This window comes from Oryzias latipes, chromosome 9 (assembly GCF_002234675.1).
Source record: "Oryzias latipes chromosome 9, ASM223467v1".
In the NCBI taxonomy this organism is placed as follows: Eukaryota; Metazoa; Chordata; class Actinopteri; order Beloniformes; family Adrianichthyidae; genus Oryzias; species Oryzias latipes.
In genome coordinates, this window is record NC_019867.2 from 15,861,715 (window position 1) to 15,887,108 (window position 25,394).

At 39.3% G+C, this 25,394-nt stretch overlaps 1 protein-coding gene across 6 annotated transcripts in view; it reads right to left on the reverse strand.

Annotated features, from left to right (window-relative positions):
- kiaa0825 (KIAA0825 ortholog) overlaps positions 1-25,394 on the reverse strand; it is a 121,423-nt gene that overhangs the window by 71,696 nt on the left and 24,333 nt on the right. For 5 of the 6 annotated variants that reach the window (XM_020706008.2, XM_020706007.2, XM_020706006.2 and 2 more), the window contains exons 8-22: positions 23,851-23,918; positions 23,485-23,733; positions 19,928-20,205; positions 18,828-18,978; positions 16,924-17,114; positions 16,366-16,572; positions 16,010-16,120; positions 14,569-14,708; positions 12,130-12,309; positions 8,686-8,916; positions 8,291-8,595; positions 8,028-8,134; positions 5,585-5,729; positions 3,420-3,569; positions 1,911-2,005 (exon numbers count right to left, since the gene is read on the reverse strand). In XM_020706008.2, coding sequence (XP_020561667.1) covers positions 1,911-2,005; positions 3,420-3,569; positions 5,585-5,729; positions 8,028-8,134; positions 8,291-8,595; positions 8,686-8,916; positions 12,130-12,309; positions 14,569-14,708; positions 16,010-16,120; positions 16,366-16,572; positions 16,924-17,114; positions 18,828-18,978; positions 19,928-20,205; positions 23,485-23,733; positions 23,851-23,918 — 2,608 coding nt within the window. The remainder of the gene's footprint in view (positions 1-1,910; positions 2,006-3,419; positions 3,570-5,584; positions 5,730-8,027; positions 8,135-8,290; positions 8,596-8,685; positions 8,917-12,129; positions 12,310-14,568; positions 14,709-16,009; positions 16,121-16,365; positions 16,573-16,923; positions 17,115-18,827; positions 18,979-19,927; positions 20,206-23,484; positions 23,734-23,850; positions 23,919-25,394) is intronic. The other variant, XM_020706005.2, reaches the window with a different exon arrangement.

A 25,394-nucleotide genomic window follows, 5' to 3' on the forward strand; every position in this document is an offset into this window, starting at 1 on the left:
GCTAATGAAGTCATCTGAGCAGTGATTTAACAGCCCTGGTTTAAAAGCCTGCCACCCTTAACTCATAGCCTTGCTCCATTAGAATGTGATATAAACCCTGGGCACAATAACTGTCCTGCCACAATAACAATACACTGGCGGCCAATGAGCCCCACTGTTAAATCACAAAGTCCGGGGAACAAGAAACTAAAAAAAGGGGAGGAAAAAAAGGAAACTTCAAGCTGTGTAGAGGAAAAGAAAACCAAAGTCAAAAACTTTCAGGTAGGAGGTATTGTTGTAGAGTACGAAGCAGAATCGTAAATTTGATTGTGGCACAGACAATAAATGCAGTGCTTCATTCAGTTTGAGTTGCTTAAAGATAATTGCCACAGACTTTAAGCGCCGAGCAGCATAGGAAATTTTAGCTGCTGGTTATCCAGAAAGTCTTTTCCTTAACTGCTCAAAGAAATGGATCAGTGGATGAAACATTGTTCAACTTATCCTTTGAATGACTTCTATGGCTTGAAAGATATTTTTACGTCACAGATGGCTCGGAGGAAAACTTTAACGGCTTTCATGTTGCTAGCCATGAAAGTAACTTCCTGCTCCAGGCGGGCGACTCAAGCAGACCCAAGCCACTCTCCAAATCCTCCGTGAAATCAGCTCCTCTTGCCCAACAAAGAGTGGCTAATGAGGCAAATGACAGAATCTAAGACACTTTGATAGTGTGAGATTTCAGTCAATTATGTAACCTTTACCCCCTCCCACTTTCATCTTTCTTTATATTTTGTACATTCCCCTGTCAGAGTTGATGACTCATTTTCTCTAAGTTACTGGTGACCCCGAAAAGCAAGTTCAGCCTCTTTATTTCTCGTCTCTCTGTATGTGAATAAATACCCAACTCATCCAAATTCTACTGATGAATCCCCAAAACCTATTTGGCTCAGTCAACCAATGACAGCCTCCGTTTCATCACGCAACAAAGCTGCATACAAGGAGAAGGGGGAATGGAATATGTGTGCATGTGTGGAGTGCAGGTAGGACCATGAAGGCGACAAATGCTCATCACGCCACACGGCGGAGCAGCGTACTTCACCCTTATTAGTCCCATAACCTTGGCAGATGCAAAGCTTGCCTTTTGTTTGAAAGGTGTGTGTGTGTGTGTGTTTGTGTAACGATGGCAGTGATTTAGAATGGTGGGCGTGGAGACAAGGTGCATTGGCCCTATAGCTCCCTGATAGCTGCGAGCGTGACAGCTTTGAATCGAGAACAGGGAACAGCCTGAAGTATTGCAATCTAATATGTGTCACATACCTGCATAAATATTTATGCCTGTTGCAGAGTGGAGCAGGGGTGGGGGGAGCAGCAGGATGATGGGACATAAGAAAGTGGTAGATTTGAAAACAAGAACTAAAAAGATCCAGACCAATCATCCTTATTATCCCCATAATCTTTGGATCAGTTCTGAATTGTTTTGATTGGTCTTCATGAACAGGTATTTAAATTATGTAACTTAGCTAATAAACATGTACCTGTTGTTTTTTGTTTTTATTTGCTCTGTGGGCTTTAAGAAAAAGACGACAATAATTATTGGGACCTCATTTTGTTTAGCTCTATGTCCACATATATAAAAAAGCTACTTTAGGTTACCGATGACTTTGAAAGAAAATCAGACACCAGAGACCAACACATTCCACAAATCTACAGCTATGTGATGATAAATATGATTAATTTTAAACACTTTTGTGCAATTGTTGCGCTTCCAATGAACTCAAAATGAAAATACTTTGCTGTATTGATCCAGCTACCTTTGCAAAGGCCATTATTACCTAGATAAAAGGTTGAGCCAACATGAGACAAACACAAATTTGATCTAAACTGATTTTAAGTTCTGAGATGACAAAAAAAAAACTGTTTAACGAATATTTCACCTGTTGGCCAGAAGACTTCTGAAGGTGACCTGACTCATGCCCCCATAGGCTGGCAGCAGGTTCGGCCAGTCCCAAGCCCAGTCAACCACAGCACTCTGTTGATGTATGAGGAAAGCGTATTGTTAGTTATTAATCAGGGTTAATACCATCAGTGCATTACCGCTCCAGCTGGGACCCACTAACAAAAGGGGAGGGGGGGTCTCCAGCACAAGCCACTGACATCAGGTAATCAATCATGTCTGCACAAGAAGGTTTTTATTCCAATAAGACAGCAATTAATTTATAAATCCATTTGGGGGGATGTAGCCATCATTTATAGGAAGATAAATCAATTTTTCCAGGGAGTCGTTACTCTTCTTTGCTATGCCTTTTTCTTTCTATCTTCAATGGACTTATGCCACCCCCTACCTCTTTTTTCTTCCCTTTTGTTTTCTTATTTTAAAGACACACTTGGGCACACAGGCAAACACATTCAACACTATTACCATTTTGGGGAAGCCAGAAAAGTCAGATTGGGTTGAGTTTTGTTGACAAAACGAAAGTTTTGTCTTTCCATCCCTCATTTGCTCTCTTTATCCATCCATTCATCCATCCATGGCTCTTTTGTACTTTTTTTTTATCAAAGGTGATTGATAGGTGTACCTTTTCCCTATTTTCTCTATTCTATTTGACAAACAACACAGGCACATAAGCAGAGAAGGCATTTTAATCAGTCTCTTAATAGGGTATTTCTATGCAGCATCTTGGGATGCCGATACAATCAGCCATGACTTTGGATTGAGGTAAGTCTTATTTTGAAAAGCAGAGACCACAAAAGACACAGAACCACACATGATCACAACCATTGTATTATTTCTTTGGAAGGTGGAAAGGCCTTCACAAGTACTTGAATTTGTTTATTGTTTTGTAAATACGCAGCATTAATTTTTTTTTAGTAAAAGGTGAAAAGGTGAACTTTTCCTAAAAACCTAATACTTTCATAAAGAGCTAGAAAAAAGTCTAACGATTAACTTAACATTCTTGTGACACTCCAGGGGTTAAGTTTGCAATACGAGAAGATGTGGTTCAAAGATGAGCACTTTAAGACTGCAAACTCCTTTAACGTTGCTCGTTTCTTTGAGAGAGAAAAAAAAAAACTCTTATGTTTTCAACTTTTCTGCATTCGTTTCTTCCTTTCAGCCAAGCCCCCTACTTAGAAAAAAGAGCAACCTTTGGGAGAAAGAAAAGCCAAGCACCAGAAAACTCCTAACAACTTCAAAGACTGCTGCAATATCCAGTTCACTAGAGACTCCAATGCTCCTAACCTTCAACATTATGCACCTGGCCTTGGTTAAAGTTAAATTGGCACAAAACCGCACGTGATAAAACACCCACACAGTGCAAACTTTGGGTTTTTGAAGCGTATCCGTGCATGTTTAAATGCAAAACCGAGAAAGACTATTTATAAAACTAAAATGGTGTAAAAATAAAAATAAAAAACACACTATGGGTTTAGGAGTCTGGACAGACCTGATCAAACTTCTTGTTTCCAATGTGGTCAAACTGAAGTAGAGGGTTGAAACTTCCACCAGCTACAGGAGGCTTTAGGTCAAAGTTCACCCGGAGGTCAAGGTCATCTGGAAATTCTGTGGCATAACCCAGTTTGAACATCAGCAGTTCCTGCATGAAAGATTTAACAGAAGAGAAAATCACAAAGGAGACAGAAGAGAAAAATACATGGAAAGCACAACTATAAAGACTGCCAATGGCAAGAAAATGATAAAACTCAAACAGCAACCGACGGAATTGAAAGATGTTGATCAAACCAATTATTTTAGAATCACACATTCATAAAATCAACATTTATTTATTAATGTCCAACGAAAAAAGTGAAATAAAATCACACTCTGCACATGCATGCTCTAACTGCTCTCCAGTCAAGTGAACAGCCTCATTAAGTCTCTAATTAGAGCTATGAGGCAAAAAAACACAATTAGGGGAAAATAAAGGATGTATCTTAGCAAACTCCTATATGCTTGCCTATTTCAAGTATCTTACAAATATATATGAAAAAATAAACATCTAAAACATGAGCACAGGGTGTGTCTTTGTGCCCATGGGCACCCCACAGATTCCGGCATATTCTCATCCGTCAGCTTGACGCGGCATCTGAACCTCTCCTTACTCCACGTCCGAGCGGACCAGCCTGTCCTTGACCTGCATGTTCCTGCTCCACCACCTTGGTTCGATGGAGATGCATTAGCGAACCTTAACTAATCTTAGAAATCCCACTCATTAATCAATCATGGTACCTCTTGTAAATAGCATACTAGAGCTTTGCTTATATTTTGTATTATTCTGATTTCTGTCTAGAAGGCACTCCTTTTGGAACAATTACAAAAGCTTGCAATGAAGAGCACCATCAAGAAACATAACCTCTCTTTGTGTTTTCAAAAGAATAAATGTTTGCTGTCATTGTTATAGGTGTTTTAATATCTGCTGGACTAAGCATTCATGAAAGTACAGGCATACAAAAATAAATACATATGATGAAGGAATTGTTTTGCTAAATGATGAAAAAATGAATTCAACTGTTATGTTCAAAAATACCAAAAAGTTCTCATTATTGAACCTTTTAAGCTTAAAAATATCTTTATTTTAGGATACAAGAACAAGAATACTTTTGTCATCCATTCTATAAACAAAAATACCTAAACCAATAAAGTGAACATAACTTTGATTATATCTTGCATTCTGTGTATATCTTGGATTATTGTTTCTTCCTTTAATGGTTTGATAATGGTGAAAGATTTTGTGCTGTTCCTAAGTAATGTGTCCTTGCCTGATAAAAAAAACTGAAACACAAATAATCTGCATGACGACTAAAATATCTGGTCACTTTACAAATATGTTATATCGAGCATTGAATTATTTTCAATTATACTTATACTGATAGCAATATGCTATGCAAAGGTTTTTTTTCCATTTCACATCCTAAGAATCAGCTGTAGTTGTGATTTGTTAAAGACACCTGAGGAATTCCTTTTTATTCTTTTAAAAAGATATAATAATAACATTAATTATTATTATTATTAATAGCATTATTATTATTACCTGTTATGACTTATGTAATTTTAACAGAGTATCTGAAATGTATCTTAAGTGTAGAGATAAAAAATAAGTTTTGTCTACAAATAATACAGACGTAGATAGTACCAAATATCAAGCAATAAAAAATTAAAGCAGATCTCTTAATGAGCTCCAAGGGCCTAAAAGAACCATTTTGTTTTATTTTTTCCAAGCTAAAACTGACTAAATACTACACTGAACCAAAAAACAAAAACAAATCATTAAAACATGTTTCAAATATACCCAACACTTTATCAAGTCAAATTTCCTGCTTTCTATGAAAATACCTGTTTCTGCATTTACAAGACTAAAGAGAAAGAGGATTAAAACAAATCAAAATCGTTGTATTGAAATCTACAAAAGAAGTATATTACTCCGTAGACACTGTTACTCTGCACTCAACAGAACATCATGGTACTCTTGAGGTCATCTGCCCAAGAGAAGATCAGAGTCAGCAGACTCCAGAGAGGCAGCAGCCCCCTTTCCTCTGCCTCTCCCTCCTTTAACAGCCTGCAGCCTCAGGCCAGCAGCCACTTAATTGCTGGGGAGAAAGAGTGCGTCCCTACCTCATTGCCTTGGATGATGTGATAGATCTGCCTCAGGTAGTTGCTGCCACCTGCTTTGTGGCAGACCTCCAGCAGCATCAGGCCTATTTTCTGCTCAGTCAGTTCAGCCGAGGAAACTCCTCTCTCTGCCTCTTGCTCAAATACGCTGACAGAGGCACGGCGATGGGAAGAGAAACAAAATGTTAAAACAAAATAATAATAACATAGCAAGACTGAATTTAATGTAAAAGGAATTTGGAGCATGGGAGTTATTTTGTGAGTACTACCTTTGACTGGACGAAACATCTTTTTGTTATGAGTTATTCAGATTGGACTAAATGGTAAAACACTATAATAATAATTGAAAAAAGGCTTATTTTTTATTTTGATTTTAGCAATTCCAGAGGGTAAAAATAAAGTAAGAATCAATTTAAGTAAGTGCAAACCATAGACTGCAATGAAACGAAATGTCAGTGACTCAGAAGCGAGAGCAAATTATTACCGTTTCAATAAAGTTTTTTTAAATGTTATTGCAGGACATGCAGTTTGACGAGTTTCTGCTGCAGGAAGAAGGACTGGTCTACATTTATATTTTAGGAGGATGTGCGCGTACCTTTATTTATTCTATTTTGAAACATTTCTGGTAGAATGACCAACTTTACAGGAACCACCAGTTTTTAAGTGGTTGAAAGTTTTGGATCTAATGCAGAGGAACTTTTTTGGGACCTCTGGTAAGGTGAAGGCATCAACTGGTAATGGTTTAGGAACAACTGGATTAGTTTGTGGAAATGAATGGAACCCGGTTTTATTTTTAGGAGGAACAGCTCCCCAAACTTGTGTGTGCGTGGGAGATTTCATGTCAAGGTCCTCACACGTGACTCACCCCCAACCTGGTGGAGGCATCATTTAGGTGCCCTTCCTGTATGGATGGGTATCACATCAAATCCTTTCCCTCACACACTTTCTGTCAGTGTTCTCCTCTCTCGTTCTCTCTTCCCCTTTTATAATTATAAGATGGCAGAGGCTATGTCGCCTGTCAGCCAGCCATTGGCTGCTTGACATTGAGGGTAGCACAAGAAGAGGAGTTCCACCTCGTCCGTACACATCCCCTCATTGTTTTGCCTGGCGGCCTGGCAGTGGTGTCGGTGATGGCGGCTGTGCATCCATGTCAGCACCTGCGCTGTATCCTTTCCTGTCCATCACTGTGCAGGTGAAGCAGATGATTGGATTCAGTCAGTGGGGTGATTAATGAGGGCCTCTCTGGATTTGGGACAGCCTATCAATCATGTCATTAGGGCCAATGTGCCCTGAAAGAGGCAGACCTCCGCCGAGGAATAACTGCATTCATCTTCATCTGTGTATGCATCCCGTCAGCCCAGTCAGGGTCACCATGATGGAGAACAATAATCTTCTCTTCTACAAATTACTTTGCAAAGACAAGGTGGGTGGCAAAGAGGAGGGGGGTAGGGGTTACAGTTGGGGAAGGAAGGAGCAAAAGTGACACGAGGGAACAGAAGAGGGCTTGCGCATGGGGTACATTTTTTTCCTGGAGTTATACAATGTGTGTGTGATGCCAGGAAGAAGTGCCAGCTGATTTTTTTTTTGTTTTTACATACCCCCCTTTCCCCCTTCTCCCTCTCTTTCTGACACTGTACTGTGATTGTTTACAAGCCAGGCGTCACTTCCCTGTGAAGGTTAGTTTAATGAATAGTAATGATCCTACTGAATGCCTCCGACAGGTGATACATAATCGTTCTTCTTTCACTTTTCCACTTCAACCCACTCATCGGCCCTCCACCACTCCGTCTGTTCTCCTTTTTTCTCTCACTCCCATCCCCTCTTCCTGTCACTGTAACAGAATTTCCTAGAAGTGGAAATGTTGGCAGAGTTTTTATTTATTCATTTTTTAAGTTTTTATGCCCCCGAATCACCTTTTCATGAGGATGGATGCATCCAGAGATTTTTATGATGAAGTGAGCGACTAAAGATGCCATTTCTGGGAACACGCAAAAAAAAAAAAAATAGCAAAGCCAAAGGTCACAGATTGGCCTAAAGTGAAGGCTGTTTTCTCATCACTGCTGCCTGCAGTCCACTCAGTCAAATGGCATGTTGACCACATCGTTTACCACAACAAATAACAATGAAATTAATTGATTTTCTTTAAAGCTGAACAGTGAACAATAACTTTCATGACACAATAAGTCAGACTTTCCATGCCTAATTTAAAAAACCTTGATCAATAGTTTATTTTATGAATCTTGTGTAACGCCATGTAGTTTAACTAAACTAATACGGAATCAGATCTTGAGATTGACCCTCAATACAATAAATCCCAACATTAAATTGGGAAAACAAACATACTATAGAGATGTTAACAGCAAAATTGCTCTTTAGAAACTGTCTCCCTTGTTATCGTAATGTTGAATAAGGGCAGGGTGAGTTCTTCTTTTGGGTGGCCTCTCACCTGCCTGTGCAAAGTTTGCGGGCTTTCTGCAGCTGCATATTGATCCACTTGGGTCTTCTGTCTTCCAGACCCTGCAGAACTTTGTGCACTAAAGGTTTGGGAACGCCCTAAGAGTAAACAAATAATGAATCATTACAAATAATTTGGGAACCCACAATAATCGTATGCTTTATAGATGGAAGTGGCTGTTGTACTTTTAAATGAAAACAAGAAGGCCAGGCTTAAATGTGTTGATTTCTTATTTTTTTTACAGTAGCCTGTACCTTTTGCTGAATGCTCATGACAGCCTGTAGACACTCAGCCAGCAGGGAAAAGCAATCCTTTGCCTCAGAGTTCAGAACCTGACCACTTAGCTGCTCTGATGTGTCCGCCGCATCCAGGTCCTGGATCAAGCAGCCGAGTAGAGCCCAGAGCAACAACCCCACTGAGCGCAGCTGACGGGCATGCTGGGACAGGTGTTTCTCTGCCACTTGAAAGAGGAAACGGATGGAAAGAGGCAAGGATGATACTGCCAAAGGCAAGTTGGTGAAAATGAAGGATAGAGCTTGAATTGCTATGGATATGACAGCTGGAAGGGAAGAGAAATGTTTAGTTTGCAAAACAACCACAACAGAAGGAAAAACTCTTTCAATAAGTGTGACATTGATCGTGCGCCTACTCTGGTTGACAGAGTCCTTTTCTTTGACATCAAGTGTTGTATAGTTCCACTCCTTTGGTATTTTCGCCAACACACTTTCTGGCAAATTCCGCTTAAAAATGGATTCTCGAGCCCCCTCAGTGGTCTGCCAAACCAGCACCATAGACACCAGATGTGCAGAAATGCTTTTGATCGAGGTTGCCACTATTGCGCGGACACAGCCAATCACCACTGGTACTGTCCGTGTTTTTTCTGCCGAAATGACAAATGAAATTAACAGTTATTACAAATGATTTCAAATCTGAACACTTCCAATACTCTGTCTGTGACATCCTTTGAGAGAAAAAAAACTACGGCAAACAATACTATTGAATCATTATCTGCCTTCTATTTTCCATCTTCTTCCTACCTTTTTAGCTAAACAATTCTGTTGGAGTGTTTTAATTTGGAAGCAACTTCACGCAACAAAAAAAATCAACATAAAAATAAAAAGCAAAATCTAAAATGTTCTACTTACCGAAACCATTTAAGTAACAAGAGCATAATCTTGGACAAAGAAGATGCTGCTATAAAGTTGAAAGCATAATATCCTTCTACTGTACCACTCATATATCTAATTTAGCATGAAAACTGTTTGCTTTATCGTAACATTTACCGGTAGGCTTTGTTTTTCTGATTTAGTGGTTTGATTTTTTTACACTGAAAATTCACAGGAAATGTTTAGTCATAGAGTTGAATTTAGTAAATAAACCAAAATCACAGGAAACAGGTTTTTACAAACATTGCTTTGTCACATGATGCTGACATGAACAGGGTATGGGAGTGCACCTTGACATAACTCCCCTTATGGGTGGGTTCGGGCAGTTTGTGCCCGAAAAATAAGCAAACTTGTATGGGACACTCAGACGCTCACACACATGAAATATTAAGGTCGTAGACCACTCAGTGAGCCCATAGAGAGAAAATGTCAATGCACAATGCTGCGAGTGACAGGTTGTAGGGAACACTTAAAAAAAAACAAAAAACAAGGGCGGTTGGGGGAGACGCAGGTACATCCTATAGATTTTTCATTTTTTTCAACCCCTACGAACCCTTAGTGCTGTTCAAGTGGAAAGTGTGCGCTCCTTACGAGTAGCCTGATTGTTAAAATGTAGGAAATCAGAGCGTTGTCTGTGTAGGAATCCTACTGGAGTCCTACAGGCACTTACATATCACTTGCACACACTGTGTATGCAGCATTTATGTGAGCTCAGTAGTAAACAGCCTGTACATGCACCTCACTAATGACTAGAGTGAGGCGTAAGAGCATGCAGTTTCCATTATCCTTACAAATACTTTGTGATACACTTAACCAACACACACCACAAATGATATGTTCCATTTTCACGATGTCCCTTGAGGTGGCTGTACAAGCCTCAAGCCTATGAGACACACCAGCACCCGTACTGCCGTACACCCCCATATGGGAGAATGTGAATAAGGCCTTACCAAAATATCATGGTCTGGTGCTGCATTTAATGTCATTAATTTATATTTCAAAGATTTCTGGTGATTTTTACCAGCAACTTAGAATAGTTTGGGAGTTTCCTCTGTGAAGCAATTTGCACAGGAATTTAGCAGTGGTTTCATGTCAGATACCCTTCCTAACACAAATGAACAGTTACCATAGTTTGTCTCTTACCATCAACTTGCTGATTACAATTCCAGCTATGTGTCCACTGCTCCACAGCACAAAAGAACCTTTTTTTTCTTATCAAGACAAAAAAGTAAAAACCAATTTTTCCTAATCATATTCAGATGCCACGATAATAGAAAATCACTGTTCTTTAATTTCTTACTTTAACATACAACAAAGATTCAATTGCAAGTGGCTGTGCGGCAAAGATAACCTTCCTGCAATAAAATCAGAGGCAAGAGAAAAGAGTACTACCATGTCTGCACTGGATTCTCCAGAGAGGCCAGAAAAAAAGGTGACGTCAAAGTCACAGCGAAAGATTCAGCTTTCGCCAGGAAGAACTGCCTCTTTTTCAGGTGTAGTTCAAACCTCCTTAAGTCATTTCATCCTCATTTTTACTCATTGCATCGACACTGAAAATGATTTTGTTTAATATAAACAGTATTTTACTGTGAGATGAAACTTCAGTGCAAAGAAACAGTTCAATTCACCTACATGACAAATAAAGGTTAACCTCAAACAAACAGATTAAATAGAGAAAAGGGTCTTGTGTAACCAAATTTATAATATGAAGATTTGGAACAGTCCAGTAATTAAACTAATTATCCTGTGAGGATAAATGTAGACTGGATGACATTGACAGCTTCTCCCTGGCACAGCCTTCTTTATAGATCCCCCCACCCTGCTCTGTCTTTTTCCAAATACTTTTCTGCAGTTGCCCTAATTTGTACTACAATAATTACCACTCACCCATGATATTAGAATCACTACTAGAAGGAGCTTTCTACTCCACAGGAGTTCTAGTTAAGCTATGAAATAAAGTTTGGATGAGAGGCAGACGGAATAAAGAAATGACTGCAGTCAGGGAAAGAATGTATCGTTACATTTAGGCTCCAGAGTGCAAACTTCAGTCATTAAAGTCAAAATAAAACTGTCATGTTTGTTGTAGAATGATAGCTGCTGCAAATTTTTTTTTGTTGTTGCAAAACCTAGGTTAATATGTTAGTGTAGCTCAATGAAATCTTAAAGTGAGCTGTCACGAACTGTTGCCAACTTCAAAGGAACATTTTCAAAATTTTATTAGGTTTAGTGAAAGGTTCAGAGTTTTGGTTTTGTGATTTACTGCAAAATTCTGAAGAAACAGTGAAGGAACAAAAAAATAATCTGTTCTGGACATTTTTTCTTACATTTTTGTTCTTAGACATTTTTGTTCTAAATGTATATATTGTAACCCTAATAGCATCTATTTGACCTGTTTTTTGAAAAACAAAGACCAATGAATCCTTTTTGCAACAAGAGGGTATTCTGATATTTTAATTTGACCTTTATTTAACCAGGTAAGCTATTAAAAACATGTTCTTATGTACAATAACGACCTGGGAAGTGGAGAAATACAAAGGTAGTAAAGCTATGTACACAATTGAGATTTGAGGTACGTTCAAGAATGCGCTAAATGTAGTTTCTGAAAAGCGTGTTTAGCCGATGGTTTTCACACTGGACAAGCAGGAAGGGGCTTCTTTTTCTTTTTCTTCTGTTTACTAGTGCATGTCCACCATCTACAGTTGGAAAAGCCTGGTGCAAAATGTCAAAGCAGTGCAAATCTCACAACTTGGGCACAAAATGGAAACAGTTCGGTACAAAGCTAGTGTCCTTGCAATGGCGAGTATGGATTACCATCACGTCACGAGAGCATTTTAGCTACACATGAAGGTGTTGAACGCGGAAGCCCCAAATGTCTTTGCGATCCTTTACATAGACTTTTCATTGGATGTGTATTTTTGAGGCTTTACCTGCTACTGAGTACAGATGTTCCCATATGTGAGCCCTCTCAAGATATGGCTCAAAGGCTTGAGTCAGGGCTTTAGGGATGGTGTTCAGGCACAAAAAAAGGTTAAATAAAGCTGTTATGAAGTCGTCTCCTGCCTTGTGGTTTTCTTTGGATGCCTGTATGTCTTTCTCCTCGCAGAAATCTGAAAGCAAAATGTAGTTTGATGAAAAACGTCTAGTGAAAAGGATATGTGCTTTTTGAAAATAAAGAATATAAATATTAGATATTTAGGATTTGAAAAACAAACTGATACCCAACTAAAAGAAAACCCTTTTAAGCACAGAAATTTAAGAGAACATAGATGAATGGGTTCTTTTATGTGCAATCTCAACATATCAGCTGAATGTAGTCGTTCTAAGAGATAGATATAAAACACAATCCGGTAAAAAAGCATCTTGATTTTTGAGAACAAAAACCCATTGGAAAATGTCAAGGCTACCCAGCCTGACACATGTTAACAGAAAGGGTGAACAAAAGATGATGTGGAACAGAAAGGGAAGAAAAACCCACATCTGTGTTTAATAGAAAAAAAAAAAGAAACAGATTTCAAAACCCCTGGCTGAGGGATCCACAGTACAGGGAGACAGGAAGTGAAGAGGAAGAGGTTTTGACAGGGTGTCCTTCTGGGGGCTGCTGTCTTTGCGCAAGGATGGAGGTGTGCATGTGTGTGAGCGCGTGAGTGCGAGGCCCATATGGATGACTGTATGTGATGTTTGTTTTGTGTGATTTTGTGTGTGTGCGTTAAGATGACAGAACTACAGAGCAAAGACCCACTGCTTCAGAGGTGACACACATCCAGGGGTCTGTCAGTCTGCTGGGTGGGAGATGGCAGCTAATTGTATAGGAGAACATGCAATGCTGATAAGGAGGCGCTGTGCCAACGTCACTTCCTTCTGACTAATCCTGGAGTATTTTCAAAGCTGCTTGCTTACAGAGACGCACAAGTCACCAAAACGGCATTCAGGTAGAAAACACTGAGATCTTTCAATGTCTGTATAAAAGCAGATGCACTTTTTCCCAAACCTGCTCACTTCTAACATGTGTGCTGAAAAGTGGTCAACCATCCTGGCCCACAGTCAGCCTATTAGGCGTCATTATGTGGATTAGGCCTGCGTCTTGTTCACTGTCTCTCTGGTAATTGGTCCTTAAGGGAAGAGTGTTATGGATATCACTGCTGTGGCTGCAATGGTCTAAGGGAAGCAGAGTGACGAACATTAATTTCCACTTGGGGTGCTGGAAAGCATGGCAGGTTAACTAGGTCCCTTTTAATAATGATCCTATTATGGAGCAGCAGATGACTTCAGAAAAAACAGATGTCAGTGCTCCAACACATCTCTGTGGAGTTTCCACGTCTCCGGCAAGACAATAACTCTAACATTTTTTTTCCGTCTTTTTTTCCTTCCCGCCCTGTCTTTGTGTTTATCCAAATTGATATGAAGCCAATGCGTACACCTGTTTATCTTCTCGACAACAAGTGAAAAAGTCACAGAGGCGTTTTTTGCAAACCTTTGTAATTGGAAGCATACAAAAAGATGATAATACGAATGCTGTTTTTGTGTGTTTATACCCCAAAAAGGAATGTTTTACAACTCAAAGTGAGCTGTGAAAACACACAAAAAAACTAACAATTAATGTGGAGAAAGTGTGTACCTAAAAATTATATCATGAAGAAGAGCTGGATAATACAATTGCGAAGGTTAAAACATTTATCAATAGTAAAAAAAAAAATCATGTCCTAAAAGTAGGGAAAAGCAGAGGGGCTTTGGGCATTCTGTGAAGCTGTTCCCCCTGTCTGTCTGCATCCTGGTTAATTACCCCTGTCCTAGCGATAACGCGCGAAAGTCAGCGCTTCTGGCGTTGATTTACAGCAGTGTGCAGGGAGAAGCATTGCATAGCCTCCGAGTCAGTCTCAGACCAACCGAGAGAAGAAGACAGTGAGAGTTGTTATTAATGAGGTCGCTATAATGTGAATTAATGTGCGAGTGCAAAACAGTCTTTAAAGGTTAGACGGCTGCAGCGTGGAGAAGCAAAAGAAGGGAAAAATCTTTAAAGGTCAGAGCATGTGCTCCGCCTGGGTCGGTTGAGTGTTTATTACTGCGCTCTATTGATTTAGTGATGATGATGATCAGGATGAAAATGATGATGACAGCAAAGAAGCTGATGATAACTTCATAAAAGCTCATCAGAGCGTCGTCCAACTTGCTGGTTGTGGAGTAACATAATTAAGAAGCCGATAAACAACTCCCAAAAAATATGTAATTAAATGTATTTTGTTGGTCCACAACCGCAAAAAGGTCAAACGCCACAGAAAGAAAAAAATGACACCCAAAGAATGGACAATAATTGTCACACATGCAGAAACGCTGCTTCATTTAAACTTGAAAATAAAGAAAAGACTTACAAGAATATTCCAGGAGCATTCTGGGCAGGTGGCAGTCTTCGTGCAAAAGCATCCGCAGCAGTAACTTGGGGTTGTGTCCTGGGTCAGAGGTCAGTAGCCTTAGCTGACACGCCAAAGCTGTCTGGCCCATAAGGCCCTCTCTGAGAGATGAAAGAGAACGCAGGAACACAAAGCTGACAGTTATGCAGTGTCAGGTGAGTACATAGATAGAAGTCCATTTAGCAAGAGACAACGAAGACAGGGAAGGGCTAAACAAGTCAAAGACAAATGTCCTGGACGTCAGGCTGAAAAGGGAAAGCTTGGGAGTACGTACAATGTTCACTTTATTCTGTCTTACTCGTTCTAAATGCTTTCACTTTTGCTTACTTAAACTGTTCACCGTGAGGAATTAGCTCTAATCTAAGCCAACCAAATGCAAATTAACATTTGGGAGAGAGCCAAATACATGAATATACAGCAATACCCCCCTCCAACATCACTTGTATAACCAAGAGGCTGTAGCCAGCTGTGGGTAATGAGCCATATCCTTGGTGTGTGCGAATCTATGAATGTGTGCATGTGAGTGCTTTCTTCTGAACCTTTGCTCATGGATACACATGTGCACAGGAGTAAGAGCTTGCTGACATGCATGCTCGCATGTTACTTTGTATATCTCAATAACATCTAAGTGAAGGAAATCGCAAGTTTGTCTAGAAAGGAGGCAAAACTCAGCACAGGGGGGGGTGTCTGTTCAGAGTTTAACAATTTACTTTAGCCAAACAGCTGGAACGGGGAGGGACGGCACCCTGATGCTTGAAAAATGGGAAAACTATGCATTAGTCTGGCGGCAAAATTGATGTCACTAGGACAGCAAATCCAAAGTTGATCCTTTTAATTGTTCTGATAGTTCTACTCAGCTACAGTGAGGGGTCAACTTCCAGAAAAAAAATTAAGACTGGAAGAAGATTTGGACCTTAAGACCCTGAATGCAAGCTTTGGATGTTGATTTGGCTCCATATTTTCTTTTCTTTTTTAAAAATAAAGATGAAACAAGCCCTACTATATTGTACTTACATGGAAAGCATTGGTTATGTTGTGCCATGTTAGCATGACCTTTGCTTGTGACAGAAATTGGAGTGAAGGAAGCCAGAGACAAGAGTGGTGTAAGAGTGTCTGACGGCACAGCAAGGGTCACAGCAGTAACTGGACACAAATGTGCATGCATGGCTCACCGGCAAGTTTTGCTGTCTTTTTTTCCTAGCAAACCCTGCATCTGTGTTATATTAACAAAGCAGTCCAAGCTTGCAGCCGAGGGAGCAAGTTGTATTTCTCAACCTACAGCATGTATCTGTATCAGTATACACACTTACGCAGGCTCACTGAAGGCAGGTATGTTTGTTTGTGATGGTCAGCATGACCACCAACCTGTATGATCGGTGACAGATGGATGTATTTCACATACCGTCTGACCTGTTCTGTAAATAGGTCAGGGTTGATAGCATGTAGCCAGTGTACAGCATGCATGTTGGGTTGGCGCAAAGTTGCCTCCTTCGAACTCTCGGTTATAAATGTCCTGAAGGATGTAGAGACATATGTGACAGCTTACATTTTTACAAGTTATATTTTTACCCCAAAAAATACAAATAAAAAGCATCACAAAAAAAATCATAGATTTAAAAAGCAATTAAATTAAAAATGTTTGTCTTCTTCTCTTGAAAACTACTAGACCTAAGGTGTAAAAATTGTATACCTAGGAGTAATTTTACCACATTTGAAGTAAGTGAAAACTGTAACTGTAACAATGCAGGCGTTACATACCTATACAGCAAAGACACTGGTGCAGTGACAATGGCGAGGACTGTCAGAAGTTGGTCACACAGGCTGTGGATTTGGTTCGGCCAGTCACAACCACCTGCTAATATGCTATTTTCTGAGGAAGGCTTGCGCCAGACTAAAGCCTCAGGACTCTCACACAGACTCCACATAAGATGCTCCACATAAAGCAACACTGCTGCAATGTCGCATCTTAAATACAAGGCGAGAGAAAAAGAACAGGAAATGTTCCAGTTGAAAAAAGAAAAACTGTTTTTCAAAGACAAAAGAATGTATTTAAAGTAGACACAACATTGGGTCATTCTTTGAGTTGGCTGCCGGTTAAACGCGGGACAGAGCCATAGGTGTATGTTAAGTGGGTAAAACAGAATCTTGTTGTTGAATATACATAAAAAGATTATTTTTAATATAACTGATGTTAAAATTGCAATATATGTGGAAAAAGTAAAGCATTTTAAAGTTTTTAATTTTTTGTCTCTGGGCACAATGTTATATATTATCCATATTTGTGTCTTATGTTGGTTAAATGGTTGATAAAAATACCTGATTTGAAGATGTCTCTTGTAAGAAGCACGGACTCTGGCATATCTTTTACCTAAGAGTTGTAAAGTTTCCATTAGCACTTGTCCAAGCAAATCCTTAGCCAACTCTGCTGGAAGGACCATCCACAGGTCGCTGCGAAACCCGCACAGGAAGTAGAACCACATCTGCAGCGAAAAGGAACACCGTTCGCCCTATAGAACGAAAAGTTGGATGGGAAAGAAGGGTTGCACATGTTATGATGTGGACACTGACAATGCGGGAAGAAAAACAGAACAGAGAAGGAGAGAAAGACATGTTTGGGGAGAAAAAGTGAAGAGGAAAAAAAGGGAAAGACAGACAGGTCTGTCAAAATAGGGATGTCTTAGTGGTCATGCCACCCGCACTCTGCACCTGGGTTGTCTTTACTCCCAGTGGGATTTTGAGCGGCTTCAAAGTCATGAACTGAGAATGACAGTACAGCAGGCACATTTGCATGTGTATACATGCAAATTATTCTTGCATGTAAGGTGGAGATGCAGAGAGAAACTTAAAACTTTTAAAAACAACTTGAGTTGTTTCACATTGACAAAAGAAGAACTTTAAAAAGGACAGTCATATCAGTTCTCTGATTAACTTCCGTTTTGTTGTAAAGCTGCATCAAGCAAAAGTTGAGTGCCATCAACTTTCATTTGCAGAACTGCAAACTCATAATAATGCATATTGCATCTAAAAAGAACATTTAAAAAAAAAGAAAAAGATGCTGAGTCATCATTACCCCTTTAATAACCCTTATCCTCAGTTCATCATGCCCACATGCACTCCCTTTTTTATTTCACTTGAAATCATGTATGTCTATTTTTTTTCCCCCCAGCTCTCATCTGGATATCAGATGGCAGGAAAAGAGGCGTTGTCCCCGACCTTCACACAACACTGCACCATTTCCATAACATCCCAACTTTTCTCATCGGGATTGTTGTTCAGACTGCTGGCCCAACCCTGTTTCTTTTTGAATGTCATGCAGATTCATTCTGACACAGAAAATACAAGGTAGTCACAATAAGAATAACAATATACGTATATTTTTTTTATTTTATTGCATGTTTTTATGTTAGACAGGGGCTTGAAATGCATAAAAAAAATCTTGAAACAATCTTGCATAATTGAACGAGTGGGAAAGGTGCACAAGGAGTAATTCCCAAATTATCCCAAAAATGTCTCTTTTTTTTCATTTGGGGCTGTGAAAACCTCCCTCCATACTTGTGCAAGTTCGATATGGGATGCTGAGACACCCTCTCATGCACTCATTTGTACAGATGCACACAACGATAGTCAAACAAAAGCGCACACCTGCACGCAGCAGGCCTGTCTGACACGAGTGACCCGGGTAAAGGAGGGAGGGAAAGGCACAAGCTGGATAAAGCAAGGAGGAAGGGCAGGGTTTGCATTGGTTTAAGGGCATAAAGGCAGGGGCCCTATGCTGTTTCCAGACAGCCCCGGCGTAGACTGCAGACTTCAGACGGCTGAATCCCTAGAGCCCCCAGGGCAGCATGGAAGCCACAGATGTTCTCAGGGAGCTCAGAGTATAACGCTCGGATAGAAAAGGGAGAGGGGGAGGTAAAGGTGTATTGTAGGAACAAAAAGAAGAAGCCAGAATGCTTTAGAGCATAACTCCAAGAGTCACTCAGAACTTGCAGAACAAGTCTCATTGGAATTCCCTCCTCCTTCAAAACCATACGTGAAATGAGTTGCTTTATGCGTTACTTTTTGATGAAGGAGTGAAAGGACATAAAAGCCTCTCTATTTTAAATCTATTAAAACTAAACTTGGTTATAATATTTGAGCCTTGCATACCAAATTATCATTTGAAAAGCCCTGGTACAATGAATGATGTTAAATAGAAAATGTGAAATTTAGGAGTATTTTACCTCATAGAAAGGTTTGGGGTCCAGCCAGTCGTGACTCTCTGCGTCATGAAAAATGCTGGTCAAGCAAACCTGGATGCAGTAGCTGGTCAGCTGTTCTCTCAAAGCCTCTATTGTGTCTTGATACTTTTGGATAGGAAGTAACGTCAAGGGTCTGCATTTAAAAACAAGAACAACAAAAATCATCCTTGAAGTTAAATAAACTAAATTTTCTCAATAGCACACTGCATTTTATTGTGAAAAGGCAAAAAACAATGACAACAGAACAAGCCCTTGTAGTTTATCTGCAAAATGAGGTGTTTATGTCGCGAACATAAGGTGAGCTGATTAAACCAAACAACAGATAATTATTTAATAAGCATGAATTTGTTTTTCACCTAAAACATGCATGTCTGGATAATTTCGAGAGCTAATGAAGACTTTATTAGAGGTGCAGGGTTCTCATAAAGAGAGGGCTGATTGGTGGGAAAAGTGTTTTGTGACTCAAGGAGATGAAATTGAAGTGAAGTAGTTAAACCTTAAGCAGAGCAAAAGCTCTTCGTCGCTCAAAGGATGCAGTTATAATACTAACCTTGTTACAGACTATTATTGATAATTAAGTCTTTGATTTCTTAAAGTAAATTTTTTAATTTATGGGTTACACACTTTAAAACATGTTTGTGTGGTCATATGTTTTTATTTAAATATAATAGTCAGTCATTTTGTAGTTCTAAGAAAAAGTGGCAAACATTTTAAAGATAAATGAAGCAACAAGTTGTGCCAAATTTGCTTTTGATCCAAATTATTTTTTGTTGTTCCTCAGGAGGACTGTACTGTAAGCTGCTTCAGTTCCTCTAGCACAAATGTAAAAAATGATGACCAACCACTACTGTCACAATCTGTAAGTTTGTATACTTGTTGAGAAATCATATTGACAAGTAAAAATGTGAAAATTCAAGCTTTTGTAAGCTGTTAGTGAAATGTTTCAAAAAGGCAATGCTAAAGGGTTACTGAATATGAAAACTTTTCTCACAAACACACATGTGAGCAAAGCACATTCACTGCATTTCCCTCCAAAGCTTTCATTGCATTCAAATCTTCACACGTACACAACTCTTCCTCACATTTTAGCTGCAGCAGAATTTGAGTCCTTCAGCCTGGCACTGTAATGCTCTAGTCGCTGGTGAACATAAATGGAGGTGGCCAACAGAGCAGGCAAGTTGGTCAGGGGTGCAGAAGATGGTACTTCAAGGGCCCTCTCCTGCAATCGGCCCAACATGGCAAAGGCTGCCCTGCCACATGCTTCCACAAAGCTCGACTGAACCTCCAGGAGAGATGTGTCCCTGCAGGCTGCTGCCAGCGGCAGTAAGGCATCAAGTTCAGTCAGGATCACTGCACAGAACTGAGAGGATATGAAAAAAATTCGTCAAAGGGGGGAAAAAAAGTTCAATTTTCAGCAACAATCAATGACATAATCGGTTTAGTAGCATAATGAGACACTTGGCTATTTGCTGCTGCAAAATCAGTCCATCAGCCCTATTCTATAACAGCACAGCACACAACTCAAAGAAAAAAATGTCAAATTAAGAGCAGTAAGTTATGGTAAAGATATGAGAGGGGGGATATTTTAGCACTTTTGTTGAAAAAAAAACTGTACAAGAGCCTATATAAATAAATCCATATTTTCTTGGATTTTCTAAACAAAATCAAAGTAGCAATAGTGGAGATTGAAACAAAGCTAAACTGTTTACTACTCCAGTGGAATTTTGCACATAAGGACGACTGATTTGCCTTTTAATTCAACTTGTTGGAAGGTGATGATGTAAATGAGGGAATAAATATTGGGTGTGAAAACACACTGAATAAGAACCTTTAGCATTGAAAGATTTGAGCACAAATGTTACTCCTTCCTCACATTGTGTACTTCTTTTTGACATCACACTGAAAAACAACAACACAGGGCTATCAGGTAAAAAGTTGCATGAGGGTGAAATTATTACACCTTTTAAGAAGTCATCATGTGAAATATGTTACCAGAAAATGTATCAAACTAAAGAATCTAAATGTACAGTAGAAGAAAGTCTTTACTCAGTAAGTGCCATATATACACAGACTATATGACCTCATAGAAGGTGATTGGGAGTTTGACATAGATATAAGAGCTTTAGTCCGTGTGAAAAAATCCCTAATCTCTATTAATCCTATAAAAGCTTGGAATTTTAGCCATCTGAACAAAAACAATAGTCACACTGTTGCACTCGTGTCAAAGTCAATGTTTTACTTTAACCAGCAATGATCAAAGGCACGTATCCCACCAAGACTATTACAGCAAGGTGAAGAGATGTAACACAATTTGAAGTGTCAGTGAGGCTTGTGTTTGTCGAGAAAAGTGTTGAAAGAGAACAAACAATCGTCCACTTCACTGAATCAAAAAGCGCTGCTGCTGTTATTATAAAAAGCTGGAATAAAAAGGTGACAGAGCTTGAAGCAACACGGAAGAATTAAAGTCCAAGTTGAAACCAAAGGGTAGATTCAAGCTGTTGAATAAAGGTAACTGCTTTTTCAACAATCTGTCAAAAAAAAAAAGGTGGACAGGAGAACAAACTGATTGTGGAAATGGTAAGAAAATTTAAAAAAAAATCATCAACAATTGATCCAGGTCTATGCATTTCAGATGGAAATCTAGTTTTAGGTGTGGGTGCCTTTCAAAGATGGAAGGATAGAGCAAATGTTCCCCTCCTGCTCAGTTTTATTGGATGCAAATACATTCAACCGTAACCTTTGGGCTGAGAGGATCTCATCTTTGAAGCACTGACCTACACATAACTACATTGTACAGCTCCTGAGCACAAATTCTGACACTAGTTAGCAATGAGAGCCACAAATACTGTCAAAAGCAAAAAAAGGCTCAAGGAAAAGAGTGGAAGGAGGAGGAGGAGGAAAGGTGAAGCAGTAATGATAAGAGACTACATCTATCACAGCACAGAGGAGAGAAGTGGGAAGCAGAGTGTCGAGAGAAAGAATGTGAGTTGGGAAAACTTTCACAAAGTTCCGGGTGGACTTCTCTGAAAAGTTGTTCGCTGGTATTAAAGCAAGAAAGAAAAAGTGCCAGAAGGAACGTGGCTGTCCAGCCCAAAACACTGGAGATCTTTGAGGAGTTAGATCCTAAACCCAATTTCAATTCAAACACCGGCCTTCTTCCTGAGAAAAGTCAATCTCTAATGTCTACTTCCCCTCTCCTTGCCTTTTCCCAGGCCCTCTCTTTTCATCCCTTCAGTGAAGCTATCCCTTCTTTATCCTGTTTGCTTCCCTGATCATTTCACCTTTGTGATACTTTTTTCTATCGTTAGTACACCCTACATCCCCTATTTCTCCCATTCAATGCCCTTTTTCTACATATAATCTTGCCCTTATAATATAACCCACACTGGATCTTGGTTTCTTCCTGTCTTTTTTTTGTCCCTGTAGTCCTCATCTAAAGTACTATTGATGACTCTACCCAAGGATCCTTTCTGATCCGGGGTGTCAACTGTGTCAGGCCCAAATAATCCGGGCTCTCTATTATCACATAAGCTTTCCGCTGCGGCCACAAAAAAACATTAATCTCCCTGAGACTATTTGTTGTGTGTAACCCACATTGTTCAGTCAGAAAGTAATAAAGAAGGATGAGCAGGACAGGGACTCCAGTGTGTGGGAAATGAGTTTGTTCACAGGACGAGTGACAAGCCAAAGCCTTTTCCAAAGGTTGCTTCTGAATCAAATAAGTCATGCACTTAATATGCATGTTTCTTGCAGTGAAAAACACAAATCACATTTTGTTCAATAGATGACGAGTGAAAAGGGAGTCTGACTTTGGTACCACACATCACAAATAAAAGTTAGCATCACATAAGAAGTCGGGGTGTACTTATGGGTACTCTAATCCAACTAGGTCGATCAGCAAGTTGTTCATTGAATTGAATCAAATAGACCTTTACCAGTATAAAATAATTTCAAAATAAAACAATTCGATTATATCGATCTTGGAAAATACCATCAGGGTTGAAGCATGGTAGGTTTATTTTACTATAACGTAAAAACGATCAAGTACATCACAGCAGACAACACACATGAGATGCAGCAAGAAATGATCAAGCCATCATAACAGTCCAATGTGTAGAAGCACTTGGAAGACTTGTGACCATATACAGTGTGGTATGTGTGTATTAGGTGTAGTGATGTGAGTAATTTTTCTCTGAGTCACACAGTAGATAAACTTTTGGCTAAGATGTCCTAAATCGATTTTAGGTCAGTGAATCGGATCAAATCGGATTGTTCAAAGCGAACCAACATCAACTATGAATCGTATCAGGAACGAAAAACTACAATATGAATCGAATCCTTGTTAAAGTGAATCATTACACCCTGAATACGAAGGCAGAACTTAATCTCTGTGGAAAAAGGCAACATGACTAACTGAAAACCGACATCAATTTAAAAAATTTAACTCATTCTGTGTATGCATATTTCTGTGAAATAGAATTTGGAAGGTCAGTCTTATTTAAGGACAGAAAAGACAAAAATGAATTAAAAAAAAAAATTAAAAACAGAAAATGTGTTAGATGGGTCTCAGATGTAATTTGTTTATTGTTGAAAAAGCTAAATTCCAATGACATTTTCTTCCTTTTCTATCTTAGAATACCTTGACTATCATTTTTGGAGTTTCACTCTCTGGGTGATTGTAGAAGGAATCTTCCTTCAGATGTGGGTTTCTGACAGTGTCTCCGGTGACGGGGCTCAGGGTGACAACAGTGTGTCCAGAGGAGCGTAAGGCCTCTTCTTGCTGAAGGCTCTTGGCACAGGCGTCATCCAGCACCACTTTGACACAATGCTCCATGTGAGGGACCAGTCCCTGAAATGCTGAACTCCAGTCAAACTCCAGAGTCTGTGGCTGAAAAGCAGCAATTAAACAAACAGTGGATAAACAACCAAAGACTGATGGATCACTGCACTTTTTGATTACAAAAATGTTTTATGTTGGAACCCAATAGGAACTGTTGTTCGTCACCTCTTGCATGGTGGGTTTCTTGCCATCTGGTGTCACGTTTAAATCCTCTCTACTCTTCTTCAATATGCCTAAACAAGAACAAAAGAAAATATCACTTAAACGGTCAATTCAAATATCAAATTTCAAACTTCTTTTGTGTGCGTGCTTTGTCGGGCCAAGCTCACAAAAAAATACCAGAATTTTAAATCAAGACAGACATAACAATAGGAGACCAGTCATGATTTTAAAAATGTTCCTGTATTTTTTTAAATCAAATTTTAGCCATAAAAATTAAATATCATGGGCTTTAATTTGATCTTTTCACCACTATGTAGGCACTTAAAGAAATGAATGAAATAGTATTGTGTTACAAAAATATATTTTTATCTTAATTCACTGACAAAAGATTGAGAATGCACAAGGGAGGGTTGAAGCAGCCAACCCATGGACACAGTGCCAGTTTTCTTGAGTGGAACCTACTGCATTTAGTTGCCAGATGGATTATTGTACATTAAGTATAGAATATGGCTTAGCAGCTTAGTTAAAAAAGTTCACTGCACTCTTGAGTGTGTTAACATAACAACAAAGATAAAAACCTCCTTGTTCAATGTCATAAACAGGTTATTCTTAACTTTTAGCATAACGACAAAGCTGTAGAACTAACCGCAGTTGTATGCACTACTACACAGAAGATCCGTCTAACCAGCCAAAGAGAATATTGCTTAAATGGGACACGGTGACCGGAGTGTGACTGCACACATCTCCGGGGGAATTGAAAAAATGCTGATGGAAATGGTTTTGCTAGTCTAAATTTAAGGTTTGGATTTGATTTGAACCTAGATAGGAGTAATAATATACGGGACAATTCCTTGTGGCCAGATTGGGTAGAGTGGCGAGAGCAGGAGAGTGCCGTGAACACAAGTATACAGGATGTCGAGTTGGGTTTCAATTAAACGGCGTGAACATCAAGGCCATGGTTTCCTAATCAGAAAGCATAGAATAAGACCCCAGGCAAGGCAATTTAGCTTAACAAGACCGCATGCAATGGAAGAAGGAGGAAGCAGCCAGCACATCACTTTTTGACCTTTAAGCCCATCTGATGAATTTCTTGTAATTAAGTCGTTTGATTGCCTGGAATTAATGATTTGGATAACTGCCCTTTAAAAGATGTTTACCTCTCTGTAAATTGAGCCTTTCTGCAAGTCTTGTTTTTATAAATGTAACCTTTATGGGGATTACTCCATGCACGAAAAGCTTTCATTTAACATCTCTGTGGTGGCAGCTCAAAGGGGAAAGAGGCAAAAGGATTCTTAAGACTTGTATTACACTTTTGATGATTATAAACTGAGAGGGCTGTGCATGCAGAGGCCAACTGAAAACCTGACCAAAAGCACTAATTATCTTAATATTTGTTTTATGAATGGATTAAGCCACAAACTAGATTTTTTTCTTCATTTAGTGGCAATGTTTGTACAAAAATTTCCTTTTTTTATTAATTTTTTACCCCCAAATTTGATATAGAAATTCCTTAAAGATCCATTCTGATATAAATTGAGTTTTTGGTA